This window comes from Rhinolophus sinicus, linkage group LG09 (genome assembly GCF_036562045.2).
Source record: "Rhinolophus sinicus isolate RSC01 linkage group LG09, ASM3656204v1, whole genome shotgun sequence".
Lineage (NCBI taxonomy): Eukaryota > Metazoa > Chordata > Mammalia > Chiroptera > Rhinolophidae > Rhinolophus > Rhinolophus sinicus.
This window is the reverse complement of record NC_133758.1, coordinates 109189701-109217329: the sequence shown is the minus strand read 5'-3', so window position 1 is coordinate 109217329 and position 27629 is coordinate 109189701. Positions and strand designations below refer to the sequence as shown.

General features: G+C 39.7%; 1 protein-coding gene across 2 annotated transcripts in view; it reads right to left on the bottom strand.

Moving 5' to 3' along the window:
* ANLN (anillin, actin binding protein) overlaps positions 1-24924 on the bottom strand; it is a 50556-nt gene extending 25632 nt beyond the window's left edge. The window contains exons 1-10 of one of the 2 annotated variants that reach the window (XM_074341002.1): positions 24686-24924; positions 18554-18707; positions 16317-16622; positions 12187-12563; positions 10834-11059; positions 8748-8938; positions 8354-8461; positions 4210-4336; positions 1107-1217; positions 147-385 (exon numbers count right to left, since the gene is read on the bottom strand). In XM_074341002.1, coding sequence (XP_074197103.1) covers positions 147-385; positions 1107-1217; positions 4210-4336; positions 8354-8461; positions 8748-8938; positions 10834-11059; positions 12187-12563; positions 16317-16622; positions 18554-18707; positions 24686-24703 — 1857 coding nt within the window. In that variant the 5' untranslated portion in view covers positions 24704-24924. The remainder of the gene's footprint in view (positions 1-146; positions 386-1106; positions 1218-4209; positions 4337-8353; positions 8462-8747; positions 8939-10833; positions 11060-12186; positions 12564-16316; positions 16623-18553; positions 18708-24685) is intronic. The other variant, XM_074341001.1, reaches the window with a different exon arrangement.
* Between the last annotated feature and the right edge of the window lie 2705 nt (positions 24925-27629).

Here is a 27629-nt window from a genome sequence, read left to right as displayed (position 1 = left end):
CTCACTTTTAAGAGAATTAACGTCAGGTTTGCTAAATCCCCCTGGCTACAGTATATATTCCCATGTACCAAATAAAACAAAAGGGGACCCCAAAACTACTTGGTTTTTTTACATCCTCGGGCTGTTTACATTTAGTCTTTTCTTACCTCTGGACTTACCACACCCACAGTCTGTGCTAACGGAGCAAGTAAAGACATTGAGGAGATATTCAGCCCATCTTCCTGTTCTTCGTTGCTTTCTGCTTCTGCTTGATCCATCTCCTCCTGGCTCTTTTCCACATCTAGTTCACCTTCCTCTAGGACATCACTGAAGATGTCATTAATTACTTTTGAACTATTGATATCATGATCATCATCCACGCTCATCTCAATCTCACGTACCACTTCTGAAAAATATTTCAATAAGTGAATACTGTGATCCAGCCCTTCAAAGATTAAAGGGATAGCAGAGAAGATCTACTATTCATATGCTCACTAACTAAACAGGAAAAAAAGCCATAAGAAAAAGCACCTCCTAAACCATAAGTAAACAAATAAACTAATTTTCAAAGTTCCAGTAACATTTTCTAAGCAATAAAAGTGGAAACTATCAAAAGTAGAAACTATCAAAAGCTTTGAGTGTACGAAAATATATAAACTAAGAACTCAAACTGCCCGGTAACAGCCAAAAGCTTCACACCTTGAAAAGTGTTCTTTCAAATAACTCCTTTTCTATTGTTGGAGCTGCCCTTTCACAAGGCAGTCAATAATAGGAAAATATTAACATCCCCTAGGGCAATATTCACAAACAACTTCAAGGACCACTAATTCTTCTAACAGGACATGCCAGGCGTGAAAGGGCAGTACGTTTCCTTTCCCTGTGAAAGTTGAGTGATAACCTTAATCAGATTTTCACAGAGGTCTGTGACCTAAAGATAACTGTTAACAGTATTGTATCTCTGTGGAAGCTAGAGGATTTCTTAGTTAAAAAAAAAAAAAAAAGAGTATTACAAAATCGCAGGCCATTTAGAAGTACAGAACACTGTATATTTGAACATGTGCTTCTCCCAATATATTATTTCTTATAATGTGTCCAGTGTTAATAAAAAATAAAGAATAAAAACCAACCTGTCTGCTGCTCAACCTTTGGGTCTGATGTTACTTTTAAAGACTTTTCCTCTTCTAAAAACAATGTTATTTTCAAAGGGCTAGACTTCATCATTTCACATTCAGTGACACCTAAAAAATTTTTAAGAAAAACCATGTTAATACATATAAGAACCTAGAATTTTTTTGGTTAAGGAATTTTATGTATCTTTTTTCTGACTATAAAACTGCATTTCAAATCTAAAAATGTATAGAGAAGTCCCCAAAACACCTATCCTCTCTTAACTTTTCCATCTCTCTCTTCATCTACACCAAGAGAAAGGGACATCAATATTACCAGGTTATAGTGTGTTCTTCCAATTTCCCCCCTGTGTATACCTATGTGCATAGCCTTTTATTTTATCAGAAGGAGATTATATTTACATCCTGTTCTGCAATTTTTCTCACTATTTAAAAAAATGTATGGCTAAAAACACTTAATAAACTAACAATAGATGGAAACTACCACAACATAAAAACTACCACATACATGAAAAGTCCACAGCTAACATTATCTTCAGTGTGAAAGACTGGAAGCTTCTCCTCTAAGATCAGGAATAGGACGAGGATACCCATTCTCACCCCTTCTCTTCAACTAAGCTTTGGAAGTCCTAGTCATAGCAATAGGCAAGAAAAACAAATAAAAATGATCCAAATTTTTAAAGAAGTAAAATGATCTTTGTTCACAGATGACATGACAGAGTACACACACACACACACACACAAACTGTTAGCACTAGTAAACAAATTCAGCAACAATGCAAGATACAAAAATCAACACACAAATATCAGGTGCATTTCTATACACTAACGATAAACAATCTGAAAAGGAAATTAAGAAAACAATTATATTTACAATACTATCAAAAAGAATAAAATGCTTAGGAATAAACCTAAACAAGAAGGTGACAGACTTGTACACTGTATGCTACAAACATTGATGGAAGACACAAATAGATGGAAAAATATCCCATGTTCATGTATTGAAAGACTTACTATTAAGATGTCCCTACTACCCCAAGCAATCTGCAGATTCAATGCAATTCCTATCAAAATCCCAAAGGCATTTATGGAGACACAGAAAAGCCTATCCTAAAATTCATATTGAACTTCAAGGGACCATGAATATCCAAAATAATTTTGAAAAAGAACAAAGTTAGAAGACCAACATTTCCTAATTTCAAAACATATAACAAAGCCATAGTAATCAAACAGTATGATACTAGCATAAAGACAAACATACAGACCAATGGAATAGAATAGAGAGCCCACAAATAAAACCTCACACATAAAGTTAAACGATCTTGGACAAGGCTGTCAAGATGATTCCCGGAGAAAAACAGTCTCTTCAACAAACAATGTTGGAAAAACTAGATATCCACATTCAAAGGAATGAAGTTGGACCCTTATCTTACACCTTATAGAAAAATTAACTCAAAATGGATTAAAGGCCTAATGTTAAACTCAAAACTCCTAGAAGCAAACAGAGAGAAAAGGCTTCATGACAAAGGACTGGGCAATGATTTCTGGGGTGTGATACCAAAGCACAGGCAATAAAAGCAAAAACAGACAAATGGCACTACATCAAACTTAAAAAGTTTTGTGCATCAAAGGACACAGAGAAAATACTTACAAATCATGTATATGATAAGGGATTAACATTCAGAATACATAAAGAAATCCAACAACTCAACAATAATTTCAAAAAACCTGATGAAAAATCAGATAAAGGGACTTGAATAGACATTTCTCCAAAGATAATATACAAACAGCCAACAAGCAAATGAAAAGATGCTCAGCATCACTAATCATAGCAGAAATGCAGGCACAACGATCCATCACCTCACACCTATTAGGATGGCTACTATCAAAACAACAGAAAACAACAAGTAGTGGCAAGGATGTGAAGATCTGGAGCCTTTATGCCCGGTTGATGAGATTGTAAAATGTTGAGACCATTGTGGAAAACAGTATGATGGTTCCTTAAAATATTAAAATAGAACTATTATGTAATCCAGCAATCCCACCCACTTCCAGGTATATGCCCAAAAGAATTGAAAGTAGGGTCTCAAAGAGATATTTGCACACCCGTGTTCATAGCAGCTCTATTCACTATAGCCAGGAGGTGGAAGGAACCCATGTGTCCAATGACAGCTAACGGATAAACAAAACGTGGCATATATGTACAATGGAATATCATTCGGCCTTAAAAAGGAAGAAAATTCTGCCACATGCTGCAATACAAATGAACCTTGAGGACATTATGCTAAATTAAATAAACTAGTCTCAAAAAGACAAATACTGTATGAGGTACCTAAATTACTCAAATTCATAGAAATAGAAAAGAGAATGGCGATTACCAGGGGCTGAGGAGAGGGGAAAATGGGAAGTTGTTGTGGATATGTATAGAGTTTCAGTTTTTGCAAGATGAAAAAGTCTGGAGCTCTGTTCCACAACAATGTGAATATACTTGACACTGCTGAACTGCGCACTTAAACACTGTTAAGAAGGCTCAATTTCAGTAATGTGCTTTTTACTACGATTTTAAAAATTTTTAAAAATTATAAGTGTCTATAATATATTAAATGTCATTACAAACAGAGTTATCTTATTCTTTTAAGCAGCTACAAATAATTGATTACATGGATTTAGCATAATTTACTTATACAGTCTTCCACTAGTGGGCACTTAGGTCATTTAAATCTTATCGTTAAAAATGGTGCTACAATTAACCTCTTTGTACACAGTAGTACATCTCTGCACACTAGTTCAAGAATTCAACTTACAATTACAGAACAGCTGAATTAAAGAGCATGAACACCTTACAATTCAATAGATATTACTGAATTTTTCTCCAGAAAAGTTGTAGTAATTTACACTCTCATCAAGAGTATGATTTCTCACTCTGGAAAGAGAACTAAGGAAGAAGCACATTGCATAGCTAGAAATGAATAAGTGAGTGGAAATGAAGAAATGAATCTGCCTTTTTACACTATAGCACCATTTCTGATTTGCAATCCAGTTCCCAAAACTATGGGAGACTGAAAGCTTCATTTTAAGTGAAGCAGAAATAGAAAACACCGACCTGTGGGTTCTGTACTGGAAGGTTTTGCTGGTGTCTGATTTTTTGTCACCTTTTCCGTTACTGGAAGTGATGGAATATTTGAAACAACTTGATGTTTTTTGAGGGGTGTGCTCTGACAATGAATTTCCTGCAAAAAGCAAATGACAAAATACATTTTTACTTCTCAAAACTATAGATTCTGTCTTTTTACATGTTATTAAATGAAACAAATAAGAGCCAGTATTCTACAGAAACTTCCTCAGAATGAAATAGATACTGTGTGTGAAATGGCCCAGCCATGTTTAGACCATAAGCCCTCAGTGCTAGTTCATAGTCTTGAGAATTCCCAGCATGTAAAATCATTGAGACTAGGAGGCAAGAGAGAATGAAAATTCACATCAGAGTTCAGCTTCAAATGAACCAATTCAAACAATTCCCCCCTCCATGTCACCTATCACATCCCACACCTGTAAAAATCTAGTGACAATTCCTACCTCAGGTTTCCACTTCCCAGTAACTCAGTGGGTAAAATGCAAAGAAAACGGTGAAAGACAAAAACAGATCCGATGAAAAGGGAAGAAGATAAGGAAAAAATCCCCTTATTTGAGTCTTTTTAAATCATTTACAAGGCATTGAGGAGAAACGGTCATTGTTTTTGAAAAGGCTTTACGATTAAAGCAATAATAGAAATAATCAAATAAAAGTAAGAATAATAGCAGCTAATACTTACCTAGAGCTTAATATGTGCCAGTCACCTTTTTAAGCATTTTACATGTCTCACCTAATGCTCCCAATAACTCTTCCTAAGTTATGTCCTATTATGTCCATTTTACAGATGAGAAAACTAAGACACAGATGAGTGAAGCAGCTCGCACATAGCTGGTAACTGGCAGAGCCAGTTTACAAACCAGGCATTCTTGTTAGACAACTAGTTCCAGACTATATCGTTTCTCAAGTTAGAAGCAGCTTTTGATGTACACACACAAAGCAAACTATCAAATGCTGTGCTGCAGACGGTCTAAAGGGTAGGCAAGAAGCTTGAGGAGGGGAAGAAGACAGGGCAAGTACATTTCAGACGTGAGAGGAAAGGGCTGCGCGTACCTTGAGAGTAAAAAGGTTTGTACTTTGTATACAATAGGCACTTGAACATGTGTTGAGTAAATGAAAGTTTGACTATGGAGGTAACGGGAAGCAACTACACTCATCCTCAAAGGCGTAAACCACAGCTTTGAAAACATAACGCCAAATAAGCTCACTAAGCCCCACAGCCTTTTATTGTGACTCACTGCCCAAGAATAAACATAGTGGCTGAAGGAGGAAGCTCGGGGTCAGGTCTGCTCAGAACCCCGGTTTGCCCATTTACCAGCTGTGCCATTCGTAGCCAAGTGATTTACCTCTGTAAGTCTTAGTCCCTCACCCAGAAAGGGGGAATTTTTACCTAACTTACAGGGTTAGTGTGAGGATTAAGGGATCGAATGTGTTTGAAAGGTGCCCACCAGAGGCCTGGCACGGGCCAATGCTTTCCTCCTTACTTGATATCACACCAGAAAACTGTCCTAACCCTTTCTGTTCACTGTGCTCTGGAATTCCTCCACTCTAACCTCCCCAAAGATTTACCCGACACCATCTACTTTCACCTCTTTCTCCTCTATCTTCAAACTCTTACTTCCTACTAAATCCTTCCCACCAACACTAAAATTGACTTAAGTCTCCTCAGAATGAACAAAACAAATATAAATAAACTGCACGTCACATCCTTACCCCTCTTCCAGCCACCACCTCCTTTCTCCCTCCCCTTTAGAACCAAACTTTTGAAGGTTGTCTACACTCACTGGCTCTGCATTTCACCCACTACCTGCATTCTACCCTCACTAAAACTGCTCTAAGTCACAAGCTCCTTATTTCAAAACCAGTGGTCTCAGTCCAGCCTACATTTGACAGCAAACACTTGACAAAGCGACCAGTCCTTCCTTCCAAAAGGCTCTTTTCTTGACTTGAGTAACACCATGCTCAACTGTCCACCTCATTGGAGTTTTGAGAGTGGATGACCCTTGAAGTCCCTGCTAGTATGTTCAGAATTTGGTTTACATTCATATGTGCAACTATCTGGGGAGGAATTCCACAGGTTTATCAGGAATTATTTAGCACAAAGTAGTTTTAGAACTGTTGCCCTACGTCTTCCAGACACATAGAAGGAAAACCATGAGACTATGATACACTGGCAAGCAAATGAAGGTGCTGCAAACAGAAAAGAGTGATTTACAATGTCAAATGCTGCTAAGAGGTCAGGTTAAATGCCTGAAAATTGATTACTAAAGATCGCTGGTGTATTTGGTAAGGGCAGTGGTCTGAAGAAAAGGGACTGGGGAGAGCCTGCGTGGACAGAGATCAAGAGGACAAAAATTGGAAGAACCAAGTAGAGACTACTCTTCTGGAAGAGTCTGCATGAAAATGAGGCAAAGAAAGAGGAGAACAGGGAGTCAAGAGCGCTGTCTTTGCTTTAAGATGACTGATGGTAACTTGTATGCTGATGGGAAAGATGAGCGCTTCATTCCTTCCTTCCCAGACAAACGCATTGCTCCTACTAAGAGCCAAGCACACAGACAGAGCACTAGTGATAAGGCTCTCACAGACAGTGGCGGAAAGCCAAGTTAAAACAATTCCAGGAAGATAAATATTCCAGTTGAGATAAACATAGGATGATGTGGATGAAATAAAGAGGGGCCCTTGGGAAGATGGCCAAGTAAGGATTTCCAGAGCAGATTAAATTTGACCTATTCATAATGAAGGAGGTCACCACGGAGACACTCCATGCAGAGAAAGGCAAGGAGATCTGAAAACATGGGAACATCGAAGAAACTGCAAATATTCTCCACAGCAGGACTGAAGCACTCGTGTGAAGGAGCAGTGGGGACAAGCCAGATTCTGAATGAGCTCAGATGTCAGGCCAAGCACTTCAGACATTTTTCTCAGGATGGCTACGGGAAGCTCTCCAGGATTAGAAGCAAGTGAATACCTGCCTTTTAAAAATGCTTCCCGGGCAGCAGTGGGTGAGATAGACTAGAGAGTAGCCAGACTAAAGCGGAGTGGCCATACACACAAAGCTATGGCAGAGGAAAATACAGACGACAAGGCAACTTGGTGACATTTAGAAAATGTATCACCGGATGTGTGTGTGTTTATGTGCGTGTGTACTAGGGGCCAGGAGGTGGGAAGATATAGTGATAAGAGGAAGGAACCAAGGAAGAACTCCCGGGTTGTTTGCAATGAGGGGGCATAGAGGACAGCCCTAAGTGAAGACAGACTACACGGGGAAGGTACGACAGCAAAGCGTAGAGGGCTCGACCACCCAATCAGGCCTAGAGTTCAGGAGAGAGATGAGCACACATAGCTGAGCCTTTCTGTGCTGGGCTGAAACTAGATATGAGGAAGGGAAAAGACGGCACAGGGCAAGCGAGAAGAAAAGAGTTGAGATCAGAACTCTGGGAAACATCATTTGTTAAGCAAGAGAACTGAACAAAACCAAAATCAATCAAGTAGATATTTCTCAAAGCATGCTGGTTAAATTTATTGTTTTTTCTACTGGTACCCACTTTAAACATAATTCTATTATTTTTAGCTTAAAAAGATATCCTCACACAGTACTTTGTAGGCATGTAAATGAAACAGAACATGGTTGACATTTACAAGTAGGGATTTTGATGAAGGCTGATTAATGAAATTTGGCAGGAAGTAATACAGAAGTAAAGAGAAATCCAGGAGGTATTTAGTCACTGACTGGATTACAGATAGTCTAAAAGAATGGTATTTAGGGAGAAGTATACAATCATTAATGAAAAAAGTTGATTGTGATAAACATTTTAGAACCAGCATCTAAGTAGAATGTTAAAAGGAATCTGAAATCAATTGAATGATGAGAATAATTTTTTTAAATTTCCTTTTTAAGTACGTCATTAGTGAATTTGGTAAAGACTTCTGCCAAATGGGAAAATCCCACAAAAGAAAAGCAGAGTTGGCATAAACATTTAAGGAGGTTATAAATGCAAAGTGACATAGTTAACTGGAATAAGAAAGTATGTAAAGAATTATTTTACAATACAGAACCACGAGTTAGATCCCAGCCCTACTTTGGTACTAAGTTCACTTTTCTATTTGTTTATGTTACCTGTTTGGTTTCTAGTTGTTTGCTTTTTGAGTTTTCGCCTTTTTCTGCACTCCATAAATTGCCCTTGTCAAATCGGCCACGAAGACATGCTAGTTCTTTTTCACGTTCCTAAAACCATAAAAAGCTCTATTTTACACAAGAGTCAAGAGTATGTTTGAAGAATAATAACCAAACACTACTAAATTTGCTTGCCTTCAGTTTTAAGATTAAAAAAATTCACAGTACACATGGAATACAGGACAATAATATTTCTAAAACTTGAAATAAGTGATACAGAAAATGAAGAGGTTATTTATGTCATTCAAAAAGACTGGCAGGCAAATACACAATTTGACCTCTATAGATTCCATGCTGAGACCACGCAATGAATAATGTTAAATGCAGGAAGCCATACCTGCTTGAGCCGCTGGGCTCCATGGTTAGTCAACGAAGATGTGTTTTGCTTGAATAATCTTTCTTGGATGGCCTTTGTATTTGGAGTGATGATGGGGGTTTTATGGGGTGTGCTACGAGCTGGACTTTCTTTGCTGTGTTCTTGACAACGCTCTCCAAAGCGTTCTAGGAAAGACTTAATTCCTGCTCCTCCTACAGAAAACACACACATTTTTGGAAGCTATTCAGAATCAGTAACAATTATGATTTCTATGGAAAAAGTTCTAAAATCCAGTATGGCTCCAAAATACTTTGATTCCCCTAGGAATATTCACTCAGAAAATAAACAATATGAATATAGTTCAAAATTGAAAAAAGAAAATGATCATACTATTTAATTCTATGCCCTAAAATTTAATTATAGGATTTAGTTCATTAAAAGCAATTTTTTTAAGGTAAAGTGAAAGGACAGTGGGGATTAGAAAACCCTTTAAGTAATCAGAACCTAAATGATTAGAAGTTCACTGTGTATTATAATATACCCTAATCACCAAGTGACCTAGCCATAACCCAATTACTTATATTTCTACAGCCCAATTTATTTTATGTTGCTTTTAAGAAGTCTAACGTATGAAAAGCCAGGAATTAAACTTTTTATCTCTCTCAAAAATAAAAATTAGGGATTATTCACTTTACCAAAGGATGTCTTGATTTTAACAAGTCTTAAAACATAACTCATTTAAAATAGTATGGGGTACATTTAAAATAGAACAAATAGGATAGATATCACCTCCATTATGTATAAAAGGAGGTTTATTAATATCATTAATTGGCAAACAGTTTCCTATAAAGAGCCAGAGAATAAATAGTTTGGGTTTTGCAGGCTATATGGCCATTGTTGCAACTACTCAACTCTGCACTGAAATATGAAAGCAGCCATGGACAATAAAACAGGCGTGGCTGTGTTCCAGTAAAACTTTATTTTCAAAAACAGGTGAAGGGCAGAATTTTACCCATGGCCATAGTTTCAAGACTCCACATGTCACTTATTACCACTTCATGCCATATCTCAAGCGAGGGTCCATTAAGAATACAAAGAAACGTAAATTAAATATTTCTGAGGCCCTTTTCATGTATTCTGGATATACACAGTAGCCAAGAATAATAAAAAGAATGCTTCCTATTTATGCCCTCCTTATCTATGACCCAAGTCTTTAGAAAATTAGGAGTAACTAACCCTATGGCATGTTGGGATTCTGCTATTGTTTCCACTTCTCATTTTGGCTCATCTAGAAACTGACTGCTGGTTTCTGCTTACCCCATAACTAATGGATTCCCCATTCTCATCTCTCTGTCTACTCCTCTTTTATGATAAACTATAGTTTCTGGAGAGACTGTATTTTCAAGAAGTTAAAATTTAGAATTAAAAGTCTTTCCAAAATTGATTGCAATGAAAAAGAATATAGTTCAAAGTGAACAATATTACCATATTTTTGAGTCCTGCATTTCTCAACCAACAGCATGTGGGGTATGCCATTAGGTATAAGTCACCCCAAGATAAATATGGACTTCCTGGAGCATCAGCTGACTATAGTAGGTAATTCTGAATTTTCATCTGCACACACTCACACGTGATGTGCACACATATCAATATAACTGGGGGTGGAGTCTTCTACACACACGTTCACTTCCGTTTGTTACCAGGGGTGCCTTCACAGTGAGGTCTGAGAAGCACTGTGCTGTACACTTGGTTACAATAACGTGTGTTTCTCCATTAGGCCCTTAAAACGTGACTTCCAGTTGTGTACAATTGGTCGGCATCAAAAAGTACAGAAGAAAGTACCTAGTACAGTCATTCCAGAAGAAAGCATGTTTAAACTATTAACAGGTAATAGGTTAAATACTTTGACCAGTAACTGGGTTCGGCTACACTAATGAATATTCACTCAACCAATTAAAGCTTAATTTAAAGAAGTCTCATCTGATCCCTTCAGGCATTTGCCCCAGCAAACCAACACTGCACATTCCCAACTGGATATTTAAAGGGCTGAGAACAGACACCCCAAAAATAGTGAGTGGTAACTTTAGATTTTTAAAAAATACATAACCTGGTGTTGTAGATTTGTCTTTAGATTGAGAATGCAGACAAATTTCTCTACTTAATTCTTCTTTGGGCCGAACTGTCTGGGATACAGTTGACTTCCCAATTGGTTTTGACACCTCTGTTTTCAGAGAACTAACCGGAGTTTTTCGAAGTACCTCAGGACTTCGTACCTCACCATTTTTAGCATCAGTGATGGATACAGACGATTTGACTGGGGAAGAAGTAGCTTTCTGAAACATGATAATACTCAGGGTAAATAACAGTCACAATTTCTAAAGGTAGTCCTACAACAAAACAACTCAAATCCTATTTGCTTGGTAGCCTTTATGTAAACCCATGAAGAAAGCTTTCTTTCTCTCTAATAGATCAAACCAATGCGAAAGGCTTGAAAAAAAAATCAACTTAGAAAATGCGATTATTCAAATTATAATATGTGGCATGGTCTGCCTAATATATTGATGGGTCATTAAATATGAGGGATAGGGTTATTCACTGATTTAAAAAACAATTTTTCATATTATTGCACTAGTACCTTTATAAATTTTAACTGTGTTAGACCAAATTACATATTTTTTTTGTATTTTAATTAAGTCAGTATTAACAAAATCAAATTATGTACTTGATGGCTAATTATACAAAGTATTAAGTACTTACTATGTGCCAAGCACTATGCTAAGTGCTTTATGCACATTATCTCATTTCATCCTCCCCGTAACCCGTTCTTTCCCGTTTTACAAAGGGGAAAATAAGGGTTTGCAAGATTAAGTAGCTTGTCCAACGCCACACTTCTAATTATGTGGTGGGGCTGGGACCGAATGTAGGTCTAATTCCAAAACCTAGCCCTACACTTAAAGACAATGCTCAGGAACACAACATTCTTTCTCTTTTTTGGTTTTTGAAGATGGTTTTTAAAAACTGTTGAGGTAGTACATGCATGAGGTAATCTTTCAAACATTTCAAAAGGATAAAAGGATACACAGTGAAAGTACACATCCACCCGTGACACTTGCCACCTGGAGGTAACTATAGCTACTAGTTTTCAGAAGTTTTTGAGATCTTGTATTGATACACAGACATAAAACATTTTAATGGGGAAAGTAATTCTCAGGGCTCTCCCTCATTTCATATTATATATACTTTGGAATTGCATTCAACTAGTGTTAATTTAGTCAACTGCTAATTTATCTTGGGACAGGGGACCGCATTTATGACTATTACTTTCTATGAACACAAGATTCTAAAGATACCTATAAACACTATGGATATGTTATAAAATACAGACCTTCACATAAATAGACATTATCACACCTAACAACAAAAGAAGAGGTTTCCAAACACCAAAGCTGTATTTACTTACCGCAGAGCTGGGAAGTGGAGCCTGAACCAGAGCTGCCCCCTCACTGGAGGACGGGGCTTTCTTCAAAGAGGCAGCGCGGTCCCTTTGGGAACAGCCTGTGGCTTCCGGCTCAACACTGCGGCTATTGATGCTAGCAGATGCTCCACTGGCAGAGGAAAATTTGGATAAACAAGTGGTACCAGGCCGTCCCTGTGCAGTGTTCTGCTTTGCCGAGGAGTGGTTTACATCATCTTCCCAGGAGCAAATGGTTGCAGCAAGGTTGGCCAGACGGCCCCTCCTCCCAAGTGGAGTTGCTGAGGCCTCTGATGGTTTGGAAGGGGAGGCAGCCTTTTCCTCTGGCAGCACTGCTGCCATGGGTGAGCTTTCGGGGACATCATCTGAAAAGGTTTCCAGAAAAAATGGTAACACCCATGCTCAAGAGATGCATGTATGTATAAATACCAGGATCACACCATTCAGAATTTTTCAGTGAGGTTGATAGGTTTAACTAGTAAAAGTTCTCCCATGCATCAAACTATCACGCTGCTTAAATTTGACTATACTCTGCACAATTTAAGGTTATATGTTCCATGGGAACTTTTCCTTTCAAAAATGGATTAGACCAGTGCTATATAACAGAACTTTCTACAATGATGGAGATGTTCTGTATCCATGCTGTCCAGTACAGCATGCTGTCCAGTACATGTGGCTAGTGAGCACTTGAAGTGTGCATAGGGCAACTAAGGAACTGAGTTTCACTCGTTTTAATTAATTCAAGTATTTAAAGCTACATAAACCTAGTGATTACAGTAGTGGCGAACACAGGGTTAGACTAAAATGGTTTTTCCGCAGTTACTTCATTTGAAAATAAACCTCAAATAAGTAATACTTCACTTATGAAGGATCTAGGCCTGTACACATAAAGTGTGTGCGTGTGTGTGTGTGATAGATACATATATATCAAAGGTCATGGCACTGTTTTCTTCCACAAATTCCGTCAGTGGAAGCAGCACCCCTTCTCTGTCCAAGGCTTATACCACTGACTGAAGTTTCAATTCTTCTGCTCCAACACTCCTCAGGGACCTTCTCCAAATAATTCCTTCTTCCCCTCCACAGACTTTTGCTCTGCACATAATATGCTCAAGTCCCTGTCATCTTAAAAGCAGAAACGAACTTCCTCTTATCAACAGACACCCACTTTGTAGCTACTGTCCCCCTTGCCCTGCACAATATTCACTCACCACTCAACTCACTTCAACCCACCTCCTGCCTAGACCACTGCCCAGAAGTTGCTTTTGCTACTGTCACTAGGTGCCAGGACACACGCTGCAGGCCCTGGACTGCCATGAGTGACATCATTCTCCACTAGCTCTGTCTCTGTGGCCCATCCTTCCTGGTCACCGCTACCAACGACCTCCTTTTGGCTATGCCCCAGGCACCACAGATAACACACCTGATGTTGAAATTGCAACTAACTGGTTCCTCCTCATTGTGGCCTCTTCCTCTTTTTCCCTTATCCTCCGCCATCTTGCCATCATGTCCTCCAGGCTCCTTCTCCTAAATCTCTCAAATCCAGCCTCTCTTGTCCACTTCAAAGGTCTTTATCATTTTTTCCATCTGGGTTATAACGCTAGCCTGCTACCTGGTCTGGTCGGTCAGCTTCGAATCCCTGCACCACTCAATCCCGCCTCGATTCTAATGCCGGAGTGGCTTTTCCAGAACACCTGCCTGCTTGACCTCTCCCAGCGCCTCCCCGTCACCCCGGTTAACTTCCAAAGGCTGCGGACCCGGCAGCTTTCTTCCAATTTATCTCGTTTTTCTACCACATGCACCGTATATCAGAATACTGACTTTATCCCCATACTGTGCTCATGGTATTTGTGCTTTTTATACATTCTGTTGCTTCTGCTGAGAGTATCTTCACTGTCTGAAGCCAGCTGCCCCTCAAAGTACAGAAGCATCACCCCTGCGTCCCCCAAAAAATCTTCCTGATGGCCACCTGCCCTATGATACCCTCCTGCATACCTCTAGCATGTCTTCTAAGCAGATGCCAGTTCTGTTATCATGTTTTGGGAATGGGCTTAATAGACCTCTAGCTCTTCTGTTCTCTGTCAGAAAGAGAGGCTTCAGATAAATGATACTTCAGTGGAAGTCCTCAAACATGTAACTGGCTCATGCCTACTATAGCCCTGTTTAGCAGTCACTAAACCATTCATTACAAACACTTCTGTCACAGGGTTCAGTGCTTAAAATTAGGCAGGCTATATAATGCCTGAATGACATTTCTTTTCAAGGCTGAGGTAGGTATTTGTTAACATTTGCTACAAATGCTTTAAGCTCTAGAATATCTAGTGTCTTGGCTGTGCTTTTGATCGTGCACAATAAATCACAACCCTCTTTCTTTTTTTTTAAGGAAATCTGTATTCCGTTGCCCACAGGTATTGCCTATAAAACAGAAAGGGGGTATCCTTCTATTCAGGCACATTTAGTAGTTAGCCTCTTCAGGCATTATGAAAAAGCATGGCTAGCTCTGCACAATCCTAAAATAAATATGCATAATTGACAACATGGAATATCCGCACTGAATATCATGCCCAACAAACACCAGGCCAAGTCAGGGCCAGCAAGAGTTCAACCCGAGAGTCAAACTACTGGGGTTTAATTTTAGCTACTGACGATGGGCAGCTTTTTAGCCTTACTGAACCCAGTTTCCTCTTCTGTAACATGAAGAAAAGTGCTATGTATCTCATGAGTTTGTTATAAGAATTAAATGCTATTCTACATTAGAAGAAAAAAATATTTAGAATGCCCAGCACTTTATACAGTAAATGTTTGCTCTTGAGGTTGTCATCACTGCCAGGAAGGATAATCTTAAATGCTTTGCAGTCCAGTACTTATCAAAATTGCTGTTAAACTGATATTTATGGAAGACTGCCTGAAGTATATGTAGTTCCCATTTCTTCAGCTCACTTGGTCTCAATTCTGGTTATGCATCAGAATTACCTGTAGCTTTAAAAAAAAAAAAAAAAAGACAAAGCAGGCCCCTGGGCTCCAGGGCTGCAGCGCATTCCTGAGGGCCCAGTGCAGTGGTTGGAAGGATTCTGATACACAGGAGCCAGGCTCCGAAAGCCGAATCTTGAGCAGCGCTTCCTGGGGAAGGCCCACGCCCCACTGAGCTGTGCACCTGCCCTGCGCTGGCTCATGTTGGAACTAACTGCTCGTCCTGACCTAAGCCTGGAGCCATGCCACTGCCTGCCTTCAGAAACCTTCTATGTTTATGAGCTCACACAAAATCATCTTGGAGAACACAGGGAAGAAAGTTCTCTCGGGGCTTAGTGACAATGATTGTTGTGCTTTTCGCTTATACACATTAGTCATGTAACTGTAGTGTTTCCCCTCTTTCCATTGGCTGCTAGGAAGTTCAGAACTCTCTCTAGCAAGTGAGGAGGACCCTGAGGTCTGGATTTAATAATAAACTAACTTTACCCTTCACTTTGTTTCTCCTTCCCTTCACCCTAATTTCCTTATTTTTCTTGTTTTGTAATGATATAGGTATTTTTTTATAAAAAGCTCAAGGCTATTTTTATAACAAGGTAGGAGATAAATAAAATTTATCACAGAACAAATAACCCTGCTGCATGACAGTTAATCTGCTGTCAGGCCCGCCATCGGATTAGGGGCCCATGAAAGGCAACGATCAGGTCACTTCATCTGTTTCCAGCACCTTAGCCGAGTAACATGCTTTGTAGGTGCTCAGTAAGTGTTCTGTCTCTTATTGAACAGCCTTGCATACTTTAGTCACCCTATTTAATTAGTGAAGCCATGAAATAGGATTTCTTGAATGTAAAGCCGAAGGTCAGCTAATAATGCCAAGAGTGTGGTTTCTTCTCTTCTGTTTGCCATTGCAAATATAAGGTGATTCCGTTACAAAGTCAGGCTTTTGCAAACTACTCTAAGAACCTCACCATTGCCTGCTTCAGTGAGACCCACCAACAGGTACACAAGCCATCTGCAAGTGACCGATGCTCAGGCTATAGATACAATAAAAGCATTTACTTTTCATGAGTTAACTGATAAACAAAATGTTCAGCATACCAAGTTGAACCTTACTGAAAGACATACAAGGGCCATGCCATCCACGCAATGTATACCTGTCACGTCACTGTTATCCCAGTGGCGCCGCTGTGCTGCCAGTTTTTGCATTCGTGTTTTGACTGATGAGGCTGCAGCTGCTTCCCCTCTTGAATTCTGCCCTCTTGGCATGGATGGCGCGTCAGCCACGGGACCACTGGCCGGAGCGGAATCCGGCGGCTGTGCCTGAGTGGACACAGGACTTGGGGAATGCTGTTTTGCAGAAGCTGACTGAACCGGCTGTTCATTTTCCAAGTTAGAAACTTCTATTTCAGTGTTGTCAGAACAACGTTTTTTTGATGGTGATGGTTTCGTACAAGATTTCTCTAGATTATAAAGGGGGGAAAAATCAAAATTCTGTATTTCTCACAGCATGAAAAACTTGTTGTAGGGACTCAACCAATTAATAAAACATCATGTTTCTCTAATCCTTGAAATGATTTTACTTACAACATGAAATACGTAAAATTCTACTTTCTTTCTGTAACTTAGAAACCTGATAGGAGAGATTTCTTTTTAAGAAAACGAATTTGTGGTTTAAAACACCTGAATGAAAATAGATTCAAATAACGTTCTCAAAATATATGCACAATACTTTACACAGTCTTAACAGGAAATTAAAATTGCACACAGCTAGAATAAGCAAAGTTCTAGGGGGTGCTAAAGCTCATACAGCCCAATCGCCTCATTTTTAGAGAAGAAAAATCAAGCCTGGAGAAATGTGGTTACCTGCCTACAGTGATACAGCTGAGCTAAGGGTAGAAGCCAGGCTTTCTGTTTTCAAAACAATCCTTTATGGACAATAATAAGCAAAGGTAGAAAGAAAGGCATCTGGCTTGAGGCTTAGGAGAGAGGCAGGGAACCAAAAAAGTGACTGACTCATCTGGCCCGTACCAAACAAATTCACCAGCACAAGTGTTGGACAACATGTCACATTTTAAACTTCCATGAACACCTAGAAAATAAATTTTGAAGTCCTAAAATAAAGAGGAGCTATCCAAATGTAAGGCATATGATTTCTACCTAGGAATGAGTTTTAATATATCTCCTGGGAAAATTAATATTTTTAAAAAGAATGTAAATTCCTTAAGAGGTCTGATTCACTGATGGTCTAACCACGTATTCTGGTCCTGGCCGTGACCGAAGTCGTATCAGTGAGAAGTCACGGTTGCCCTCATCGACATCAATCTAATTAAATATACATCATGACATTTCCTAATCTTCTGTGATTCATCTATTTTCCATGAACTTATCGCATTGTTTTTTGAAAGTGTTTCTATTTTAAGATGCAATACCACCTAGAAATATAGAATTCTTTAAGTTTACATAAGTTCTTATGTAAAACAGTAAATGCCTCCATTTAAGCATCAGAACGTAGTGCCCACCACTGGTTTTCAAGTACATAGTACTCACTATTTAATTGTATAAACCTCTGTCACAGTGTAAACAGAAGATCCTGAACTGGGGCCAGGCCTCTATTTTCCTGGCTGAACACCACACATATAAATTTCCGTCCCTCACTTCAAAATGTATAAATATACAAAAATAAATTATCATTCTATGGTTAGCTTCCAAAATCATTATAAGCTAGCCCCCCGCCCTCATCACTGACTTTGCCTTCTATAATACTCTTTTTTCTATCTGTATTGTAAAATTATACTAAGGAAAAGTATTATCTCCAGACGACCCCACACTCTAGGAAAAGACTAAGACAGCTGGCTGGGATGCCAGGATTTAGGAAAGAATAAGATAGGTTTCCGAGTGTGAGCGTGTGTATGTGTGTGTTTAATTTCACCAGGCCTGTATAACAACCTAAACTCTGTGCCTAACCATAGACTTGGTTCAGCAGACAATGAAAAAGCTCATTTAATTCAACGAGTTGCCAGTCTGTCTGCCTTTTGTTGCCCAGTTCATGCCAGAGACACATCTGAACTTGGTGGTCAGCTATTCTGGCCTTGTTGGGGTAGATAAACTCCACACCGCCGCCAGTGTTAAGTGTTCCCCCGCTCCTTTATGGTTCTTCCCTTGGGGATTTTAAGAATAATTTTGGATTAGGGAAACTAGTTCAATTAACTTGAAATATTTGTTAAAAGAAACTCTGCTCTGGTCCAATAGGCTCTAGAAGAGGGAGCTGATCTTTCCTCCAGAGGCTGTTACACTTGCCTCCCTAAGACCTTGGATCTTCTATTTACACAGTGAAATGTTGGGGCGCTTCTCCTTTAAAAAATGCCAATTTTGCTTTTCCTTACAGTCTTACCTTCCCCAGCAGGTAGGGGTTGCTGGTTACTCGCTTCTGAAAGCGGCTCTCTGGCTCGCTTGGCGTGAGCCGCAGACCTTGCTGCTGCCGTGGGCCTCTCAGCCATCTTCTTCTGAAGATTCTCTCGCCTGGCACGGGTTCGTTCAAGCAGTTTCTACATATATAATATTTAAAACACCATTTAGTCAAAGGTTCACAAAACATCAACCACCAATTGCCAAGTAGGGTAATAATTAATACATTTCAGAAGTGAAATCCTAAGTAATTTAAGTCAAGATTTACCAAATGAGTATTCCGATGTCAAAATCATTGCAGATGTAATATGAACACTAAAAGGGGAATAAAATGTGGATATACTTAGCTGTAGAAGACTTTAAATGGCCACCATTTTTTTTTGTCTCCCTCAAAATACAGAATCTATTTCCACACCCCTGAATTAGGCTGGCCTTATGATTTATTTTGACCGATAAAATGTGACAGAAGTGACACTGTGTGACTTCTAATCACAAGCCTCATGGTCTTGCAGTTTCTGTTCTCCGTCTCTTGGAACACTGCCACCACGTGAAGAAGCCCAGGTTAAGCGCGCTGGAGACACACGGCTCAGCTGACAGTCAGCATCGCCCACCAGACATAAGCGTGAGGCCATTTTAGGCCATCCAGTCCCAGATCATTTGCCAGGTCACTGCAGATTCCTGCACCACCCCTGGGGAGACCAACAGAAGAACAGCCCAGATGAGCCCAACACAAATTGTTGACCCACTAAATCATGAGAAATAATATGGTCATTGTTTTAAGCACTAAGGTAATTGGGCAGAATAATGGTCCCCCAAAGATATTCATATCCTAATCCCCTGACCTTATGAATGGGTTAGGTTACCTTATAAGGTAAAAGGAAGTTTGCTGGTGTGATTAAGTTAAGAATCTGGCGATGGAGAGACCATCCTGGATTATCTGGACCAATGTAATCACAATGGCCCTTATAAGAGAAAAGAGAGGGAGGAAAGTCAGAGTCAGAGAAGTTGTGACAACAGAAGCAGAGGTCAGAGTGATGTCATTGGTGACTGTGAAGATGGATGAAGGGGCCACAAGCCAACAAATGCAGGTGGCCTCCAGAAGCTGGAAAAGGCGAGGAAATAGATTATCTCCTGCAGCCTCCAGAAGGAACACAATGCTGCCGACACCCTGACTTTCACCAGTGAAGTCCATCCGACTTCTGGCCTACAGAAGATAATAAATATGGGTGATTTTAAGCCATTAAGTTTGTGGTAGTTTGTTACAGCAGCAAAACGAATACAGCCACTAAGATTTGGGGTGGTGGTAAACAGCAAGAGATAACTGACATATTCACCCTTAGAAAACACATGACTCTTCCTAAGAGGAAAAGAACCTATACAATTTTGTCTTATTTAATTAAAAGTTGATATAAAATAAAAGTTTAAGCTGAAATCTTAGCCACTCCATCACATCATGATGTTTATCAACACTTTTTCTTACCCTGAACAACTGAAGCTCCTATTTGAGTCAGTGTGCTAAAAGCAAACACAAGACCCTATAAAACAATTCATTCTCTTTCAAATCTTCACAACTATAGGAGGTGTGCAGACTACCGGTGGAGCTCCTATACTGCAAACACAGATTCAGTACTTAGCAGACTGAGCACTGAAACTGCCTGACCTTTTTAATTCCTTAATTAAAAAATAGAATAACATTTTAAGAAAATGTCTCTGAGTATGCAAAAAATGCGTGAGCTACATTTAGAAGGCAAAACTCTCTCCTCTTCTTAGGGATGATTTATAATGTAAAGCTCATTGAAAGAAGTGACTCTAAATCTAAATGCTATGTCACTGAAAGGGTAATTTATGAACCAAATGCCTTCCAAACACAAGACCTTTATTCACCCTTTAAAGTCTTCAACAATCTCAAAAGTGAAATTCATACATGTCTGACAATTTTCCCCATGATAAAATGTATCACTCCCCAGATATAAATCTAGCCTAATTATATTCATTCAAGGACATGCCCACATTCCATTCTGGTCAGTTAGAATACGTGTGAGTCAGTGTATCTTCAGTTACTATGAGCAATGGGTCACAACAAAAGAATGCGGTTTTGCCATTCAAACTTACACAAGTGTTCTGTTGTCTACATTAGAGCCCCAAAATTTCAAGATTAAAAAAAAATTTAAAGTAATTAAGCAAAAAATCTCCCTAATCTGTAAAAGAAAACTAATAAGCACCAAAGAGTATTAATTTAAGCGAAATGATGTACATAAAGTACGTAAAGTCAACAGCTCAATAAAGTTAAGTCACCCTTCCTTCTAACGGTGTGTCAGGAATTTAAGGGTTCTTTTGTTTATACAGTTAAAATTATAAAATTATTCTTTCAAATATCACACCTCCTTCTTCATAGTAGAGCCATAAAAAAAAACACAAAGCACTGCAATAACTAACATAATCGGGAAACAAGATATTCCATATGGGTGAATCTAAGATAACTTAAGTTTACAGTCCCTAAGCAATTTGCTGCCACACACGCCTCAAAGCATTTCTGACAGAAATTGCTCTAGGAAGTATTACTGATTTCCCTGCCTTCTTAAACAGCGTACACTCAATATAAATTAACTTATTTTCAATGTGTCCTACGTCCTTCTTTCCTAGGTCAATACAGAGATTTAATTCTGGAAAACAAGAGAAACTCCATTCAAAACAGTAGCAGCATGTTTATTTATTTGTATCACAAGAAAAGATGCTTTACAAAGCATTTTAATTGTGGCCTTTTCTCTTTCAAGGATCCTACATAGGAAGTTCTGACTTGGCACACCTCACCCTGGCTTTTCCTAGGCTCGTCTGGGACTCACCCCTAAGCAGATCTGCAAACTCAGAGGTCAACACCAATGTTATCAGTAGTCAAATTTATGGTTTGAAATCCCCTAAAAAGTACAACAATCACTAATATAAATCACTTAATATAAAGTACTTTCAGTGTGTGCACACACTAACTCATTTCACTTTCAAAACCTTATTTAGTAGGTTCCGTTTTTACTACTGTGTTACAGATAAAGGAATCCAGGCACAGGTTAAATAACAAGCCATCGTTCACATCGCTATGAAGTGGCAAGTTGGGATTCAAACCCAGGCTCAAGTCTGGGCTCTCAATCACTTGGCTATAAATTGTCTTTCAACCAAATCCAACTACTCTTTTTAAGAACTTATTGTCAGAGAACTAAATTCATATCTTTTTTAATGTTTTCAGCCTATAGATCAGATCAGAATAATAGACACAACTACATTTCCAACTTTAAAATGCTTTGTTCCTGTTATTTACTCAGGAGAATAAAAAGAATACTGAGAACATACAGAGCTAATGTTTTAAAATATCCTATTCTAAGTTACTAACATATGTAAAAAAATATCCTTTTCAACTTCAATTTAAGTGAAAATACATGGTGCGTGACCAACTCTAAGCAGTTGAACAAGCGTAACTGCTTGTTCAACCCTGAATTGAGATGAATTTATTATTTCTGGATGGTCTACAAAGAACTTTAGATAGACACTGCCCTGTGGACCCTGTCTACATCCTGATTCAAACAAACTGCAAAAGCATGAGACACTTAGACATTGACAGAATATTTCATATTAAGGAACGGTTGTTAATTTTGATTAATTTTACTATGATTACATTTTAAGTCCTTAGCACTTACTCATAGTGATAAATACTGAAGTAGTTATGTATGAAATTACATGATCTCTAGGATTTGCTTCCAAATAATTCAGTGGGAATGATTAGAGGGGGGATACAGTGCAACAATATGGCCATGTGTTGCTGGGTGATGGATGCATGAGGGATTATTATATTTGTGTAATCTGAAATTTTCTACAATAAAAAAATTTGCTAAAATGTCCTAACAGTTAGTGTTGAATGTAACTATTTGTAAAATAATTTGCACTGAATGACTCTCTTCTATATTAATTCAGCAAAATGTTATGGGATGTGCTTGAGGTTAGGCAAACATCTCTGAATGGAACGGAACAGACCTACCTTCATGAAGCTCACGTTCTGACACGAAACAAATACAAGTGAGCTGAGTACTGTGAAGAGTGATCTATCTCCCTCTGAAGAAGGGAGGTCAAACTGTGAGCAAGAGGTTAAATCAGTTTGCCAGGCAGAGGAAAAGTGTGCCAGACAGCACACGTGACAGCAGGGAGAACCAATGTACAACAGTCTTGTCTAAAGAAAAAAGTTTAAGGCGGTTTGTAGCCTTCCTCATCCAGAGTTACCAAGAGAATTAAGCCCTAGTGCCCCGACATTAATGTAATGAATTAAAGTCTCTCCTATGCTTGTAGGATGGCATGGGAAATTTGAGAAAATTGTCTCTCAGATAATTTCCTGTGTTCTAGAGTTCTTATAAGAAACTGGTTGAGAAAGTCATTTTAACTGACTTTTCAGACAAGGCACTGTTCCGGTTCATTTCACTGTGCAAAAATGCTATGAATGCTATAATTGAGAACCTAGTGGTTGGAACCAAGTCAAATAGTTCACTCATTACCAATTAAGGAAAAGATGTCAAAGCTATTTATTCCAACTGCAACGCACATAACTTTTCATAATATAAATCATACCTATTAAACCATACGTATTTCTGAATACACTCTAAAATGAAAGGTTTCTTTCAAATAAAGTTTCTTTCAACTGAGATTTGTACTAGCTTCAGAATGACATTAAGTAAAATAAAGTACAATGTTCAGCCAACTTTAAAATGCTTTGTTCCTGTTATTTACTCAGGAGAATAAAAAGAATACTGAGAACATACAGAGCTAATGTTTTAAAATGTCCTATTCTAAGTTACTAACATATGTAAAAAAATATCCCTTTCAATTTCAATTTAAGTGAAAAATACATGGTGCGTGACCAACTCTATTTAAATCTAATACAAAAATGTGTTCTGGATTTTTCTGTTCAAATCTTTAAAAGTAAGGTGAATAAATTGATGTGTTCCCCCAAGATGGTTGAGAATTTGAAAAATAAATGCTGCTGTGTGTGAATACAAGTAAATGCTAATTGCTGACACTTTTACTATCTTAGACTTATGGAATTGTAACTACATTTCCAAAATAAAAAAAAATTACTATTCTCCATAGACTTTAAGTTTTTTACTCTAGCATAGACACATTTTTAGGTCCATTTCTCAAAAACTCAAAAAACAACAGTTTGAAACTTGCACAACAACCTAAAGAGGAACTGTCTTGGAAGAAAAGGGGAGTGGACAACCGGCAACACGAAACTCCCGAATGTGTCTCAACAAGAAGTCCAAGTCGGACAAATGATGGCTACAATAACTATGTAATGAATCCATATTCAATTTCAAAGAAGAAAAGATGAGTTAAATGTTGCTGTAATGCTACGCTCCATACACACTCACAAAGGTTTATTTCTTCCCTCCAGTGTTTTAAATCGCGGGCTGATCACTTTGGTTCGTACATATTCAGTCAGCTAGCACTGTTTTCTTTCAATTAAAGTGTCCATCCCAAGTATGACACTTCTTTCCCGGCGAGCAGACGGAACTATGATGGACTTTATAGGGATGGATGCAATGGTTTCAGGCACCGGCACATTTTGCTGTCATTCCGTTAACAGCATCCTTCAGCGCACACAGCTCCTCTGCGGGCCGCACGAATCCCACCCCGCAAATCACATTCCATCCCACTTCCAGGCGGCGGCTGCGCACACCACAGTGAGTCACTCGGGGACCCGACTCCACCCTGCAAGGTAGCCCCGCTTTTACTTCCAGCAGGACCTGTTCCGTCCGGCCCAAGCCTCCCTCTCAGGGGGACAGGGCTCCGTCCCACGGGGGCATTACAGTAACCGGGGCTGACAGGTTTTTCACCACCGCCTTTCAGGACAGACTCAAAGCTTTCCTCCCAGAGCTCCGTCCGAGGAAACCCCGGCCGGGCCGCAGGGGACGGCGCACCCGCGACCCGCTCCCGGCGCCCGCCGCCGGCCCCCCGCACGCACGCTCTGCGCACGCGCGCGCACGCGCTCACCGCCGGGGGCGCCCAGGGGTTGACAGAAGGTAGGAAAAGCAGGTGGGGGCCGAGAGGAGACGCGGCCGGCTGCGCCCGCAAGTTCTCTCACCTCCGTAAACGGGTCCATCGCCCCCGGCTTCGCGTGTCGGTTTCGAGACGACGGAAACGGTGGTTCAAATTCAGAAAAAGAAAAGAAGTGAGTGCTGGCTGAGTGTGTCACTCGGAGAAAACAAGGCGTCCGGAGCAGGGAAACTCTCCCAACCTACTGTCCTCTCGCCCTCAGCCTCCAGTGTCAGACCCGGCTTCCAGCGGCCGTTCAAATTTGAATTTCAGCGCCGGGAGCCGCGCGCATGCGTGCGGGGCGGGGCGGGGCGGGGCGGGGCGCGCCTTTCCCCGCCCCCGGCGCTCGGTCCGCGGCCTCGCCCGGCGCGGAGGTTCCCCTGGGTGGACCTTCTCAGCCGCAGCCCAGCCCGGCGGCGGGGATCAGGCGGGAGACGCGGTGCTCCCGGCACTTCAACCGCCTCCTGGCCCGAAGCCCCACCCCCAACGCCCGCGCACCCCACCCTGTTCAAACCGGTCCCTTCGCACCTGCAGTGCTGGGGCGTCCCGCCTCCCCTCCTTCCTAAGTAGAGGATTAAGAGCCCCTGGTTTGAAATCCCCGTGGCCCGTTGGCCTCCCGCAGCATTGTCTCCGCCCACCCCCCTGCACTAAGGGGCACTGAAGGCTTGGGCCTGGGTCCCCGGAGACTGGGGGGCTGATGACCAGTAACCCCCCTTGGGCGCAGGAGGCCTTCCTCATGGGGAAAATGAGGCTAACAACAGACTTTGTGAAGAGTTTGTATCCCAAACTCCTGTCGCGCTTCCTATTTTAAATCCTATCCGACTGCATGCAGTGGTAGAGCTGGAAGGATTCTGAGAAGTGATCCACTTAACGTCCGAGAGAAAGGAGTCATTGAGACATTAGGTAACCGGCCCAGGAGAAATGAAAATCCCATTCTCAGCTCCTGGTTCGCTTCCCACCTCGAGCTCGAGCTGTGTTGCATGATAATTCCTTATAGATTACTCAGATTTGCAAAATGCGTTACATAATGATGGTATCAGATTCATTTCACAGTTAGCTAGTCTGTGCTAGGGCTTGTAAACAGGACAGTTCTTGACTTGTTCACCTGAAAAGTAACATCAGTAGATGAGAGTGACGGCCCAACCGCTGAAGAAACCAAAACTTTCCCTCCCCAGTAAGATGTTGCATTATATTTAATAACGTTTGCATCTTAGCAGTCAGTAAACATTAAAAAATTATTTCTCCCATAATATCTCTAATGGGAATTTTGATGCTGTAGGTTGCAATGAAAAGAATTCTCAGTGTGGGATGGGAAGAAATTGGGGTTTCCGCTCCACCAGGACCCTGTGACCTTAAACTTTGGGCCAATCACTTAACCCACTGTTTTTTTTAAACCTTTTGGGGGAGTCATGAACGCCTTTGAAAACACAGTTAAAACTGACCCTCTACCTAGAAAAACGCTCATTCAATCATAAACTAACATAGGATTTCATGAAGTTGATGGTCACAAGGTTAAGAACCTCTGATTTAGGCTCTTTGGGTTTTATTTTACTCATCTGTGAAACAGGAATAATCAATCGCCCTGCCTTCCTCAGAGTTAGAAGGATCAGATGAAAAAATTGAGGGAGATCCAAAAATACTCTATAATAAGTAATAAGGCACTATTTGTTTGGTGTATCGAGCTATTAAATTTAGCTCAAAATATGCCACTTATGAACCAAAGAGAAAAGATGCTTGAAATTTTCTCGAGTGGTAGACAGGAAAGGCATGTGTATATTGGCGGGAGAGGGTATGTTTTAAACAACATTGAAAAATGAGTCATTAGAAAGTTATGTAGCCTACGCCTTCTGGCTTTGGCCTCTGTGAGCCTTGGATTCTTTATACCATGTTTTCCCGAAAGTAAGACCTAGTCGGACAATCAGCTCTAATGCGTCTTTTGGAGCAAAAATGAATATAAGACCGGGTCTTATAAAATAAAAGACCCGGTATTATATCTATATTATATTATATTACCTGCTCTTACAGTAAAATAAGACCAGGTCTTACATTGTTTTTTGCTCCAAAAGACATTAGAGCTGATTGTCCAGCTAGGTCTTACTTTCCGGGAAACACAATAACTAGATTCTAATCCAGACTAAAAGAGGTAAAGTACGTAGCACAACATAACTACTCAAAACATTTCATTTGTCTTTTGTCACATCTTTGGTCTTTATCCGAATGGTGATGATGACAGCAACCACCACAACAATGGCTACAGGTGTTTGTTAAACAACTACTATGTGCCAGAAACTCTGCTAGATACCCTACTCTCCAGGAGTATTGCGGTTGTCTCTTAACATGCCTCCTATTTCCATTTTTACCCTCTGGTAGTTCATTCTTCAGTTTATAAACCAGAATTATTTTTCTCCCTTTAAAAATTGTGTTATAAAATATTTCATTTACAAAAAATGTAGTGAATAAATCAGATAACCATATACCCACCACCTAGTTTAAAATATATATATATATAATCTTACAATTGAAGTCTCCTGGTGTCCTTCGTTAATCCCGTTCACCTTCCACTCCCAGGAGTAAAACTATCCAGATTTTCATGTTTATCATTCCGATGACACATATGTACTTTTATTACATCTACTTATACATCCATAACAATATAGTGTTTTACATAAATTTTATTTTCACTGTATATATCTATCTGCAATTTATTTTGTTCAATATTCTCTTTATGAAATTCATCCTCACTCATAGCTGTAGCAGCCTTTCATTCATTTTCACTGCTGTATTCTATTGTATGAATATACTTGTAATTTATGTATCCATTATCCTGTTAATGGACATTTAGCTCATTTCCAATTTTTCATTCCAAAGATCCCATGATGCCATGAATAACTAACTTTATATCTCCTTTGCACACATGTAAAACTTTCTCTTAAAGTAATACACATCATAATTAGAGTGTCATTTCAATGAATATATTTCAGTATTATTGCTGG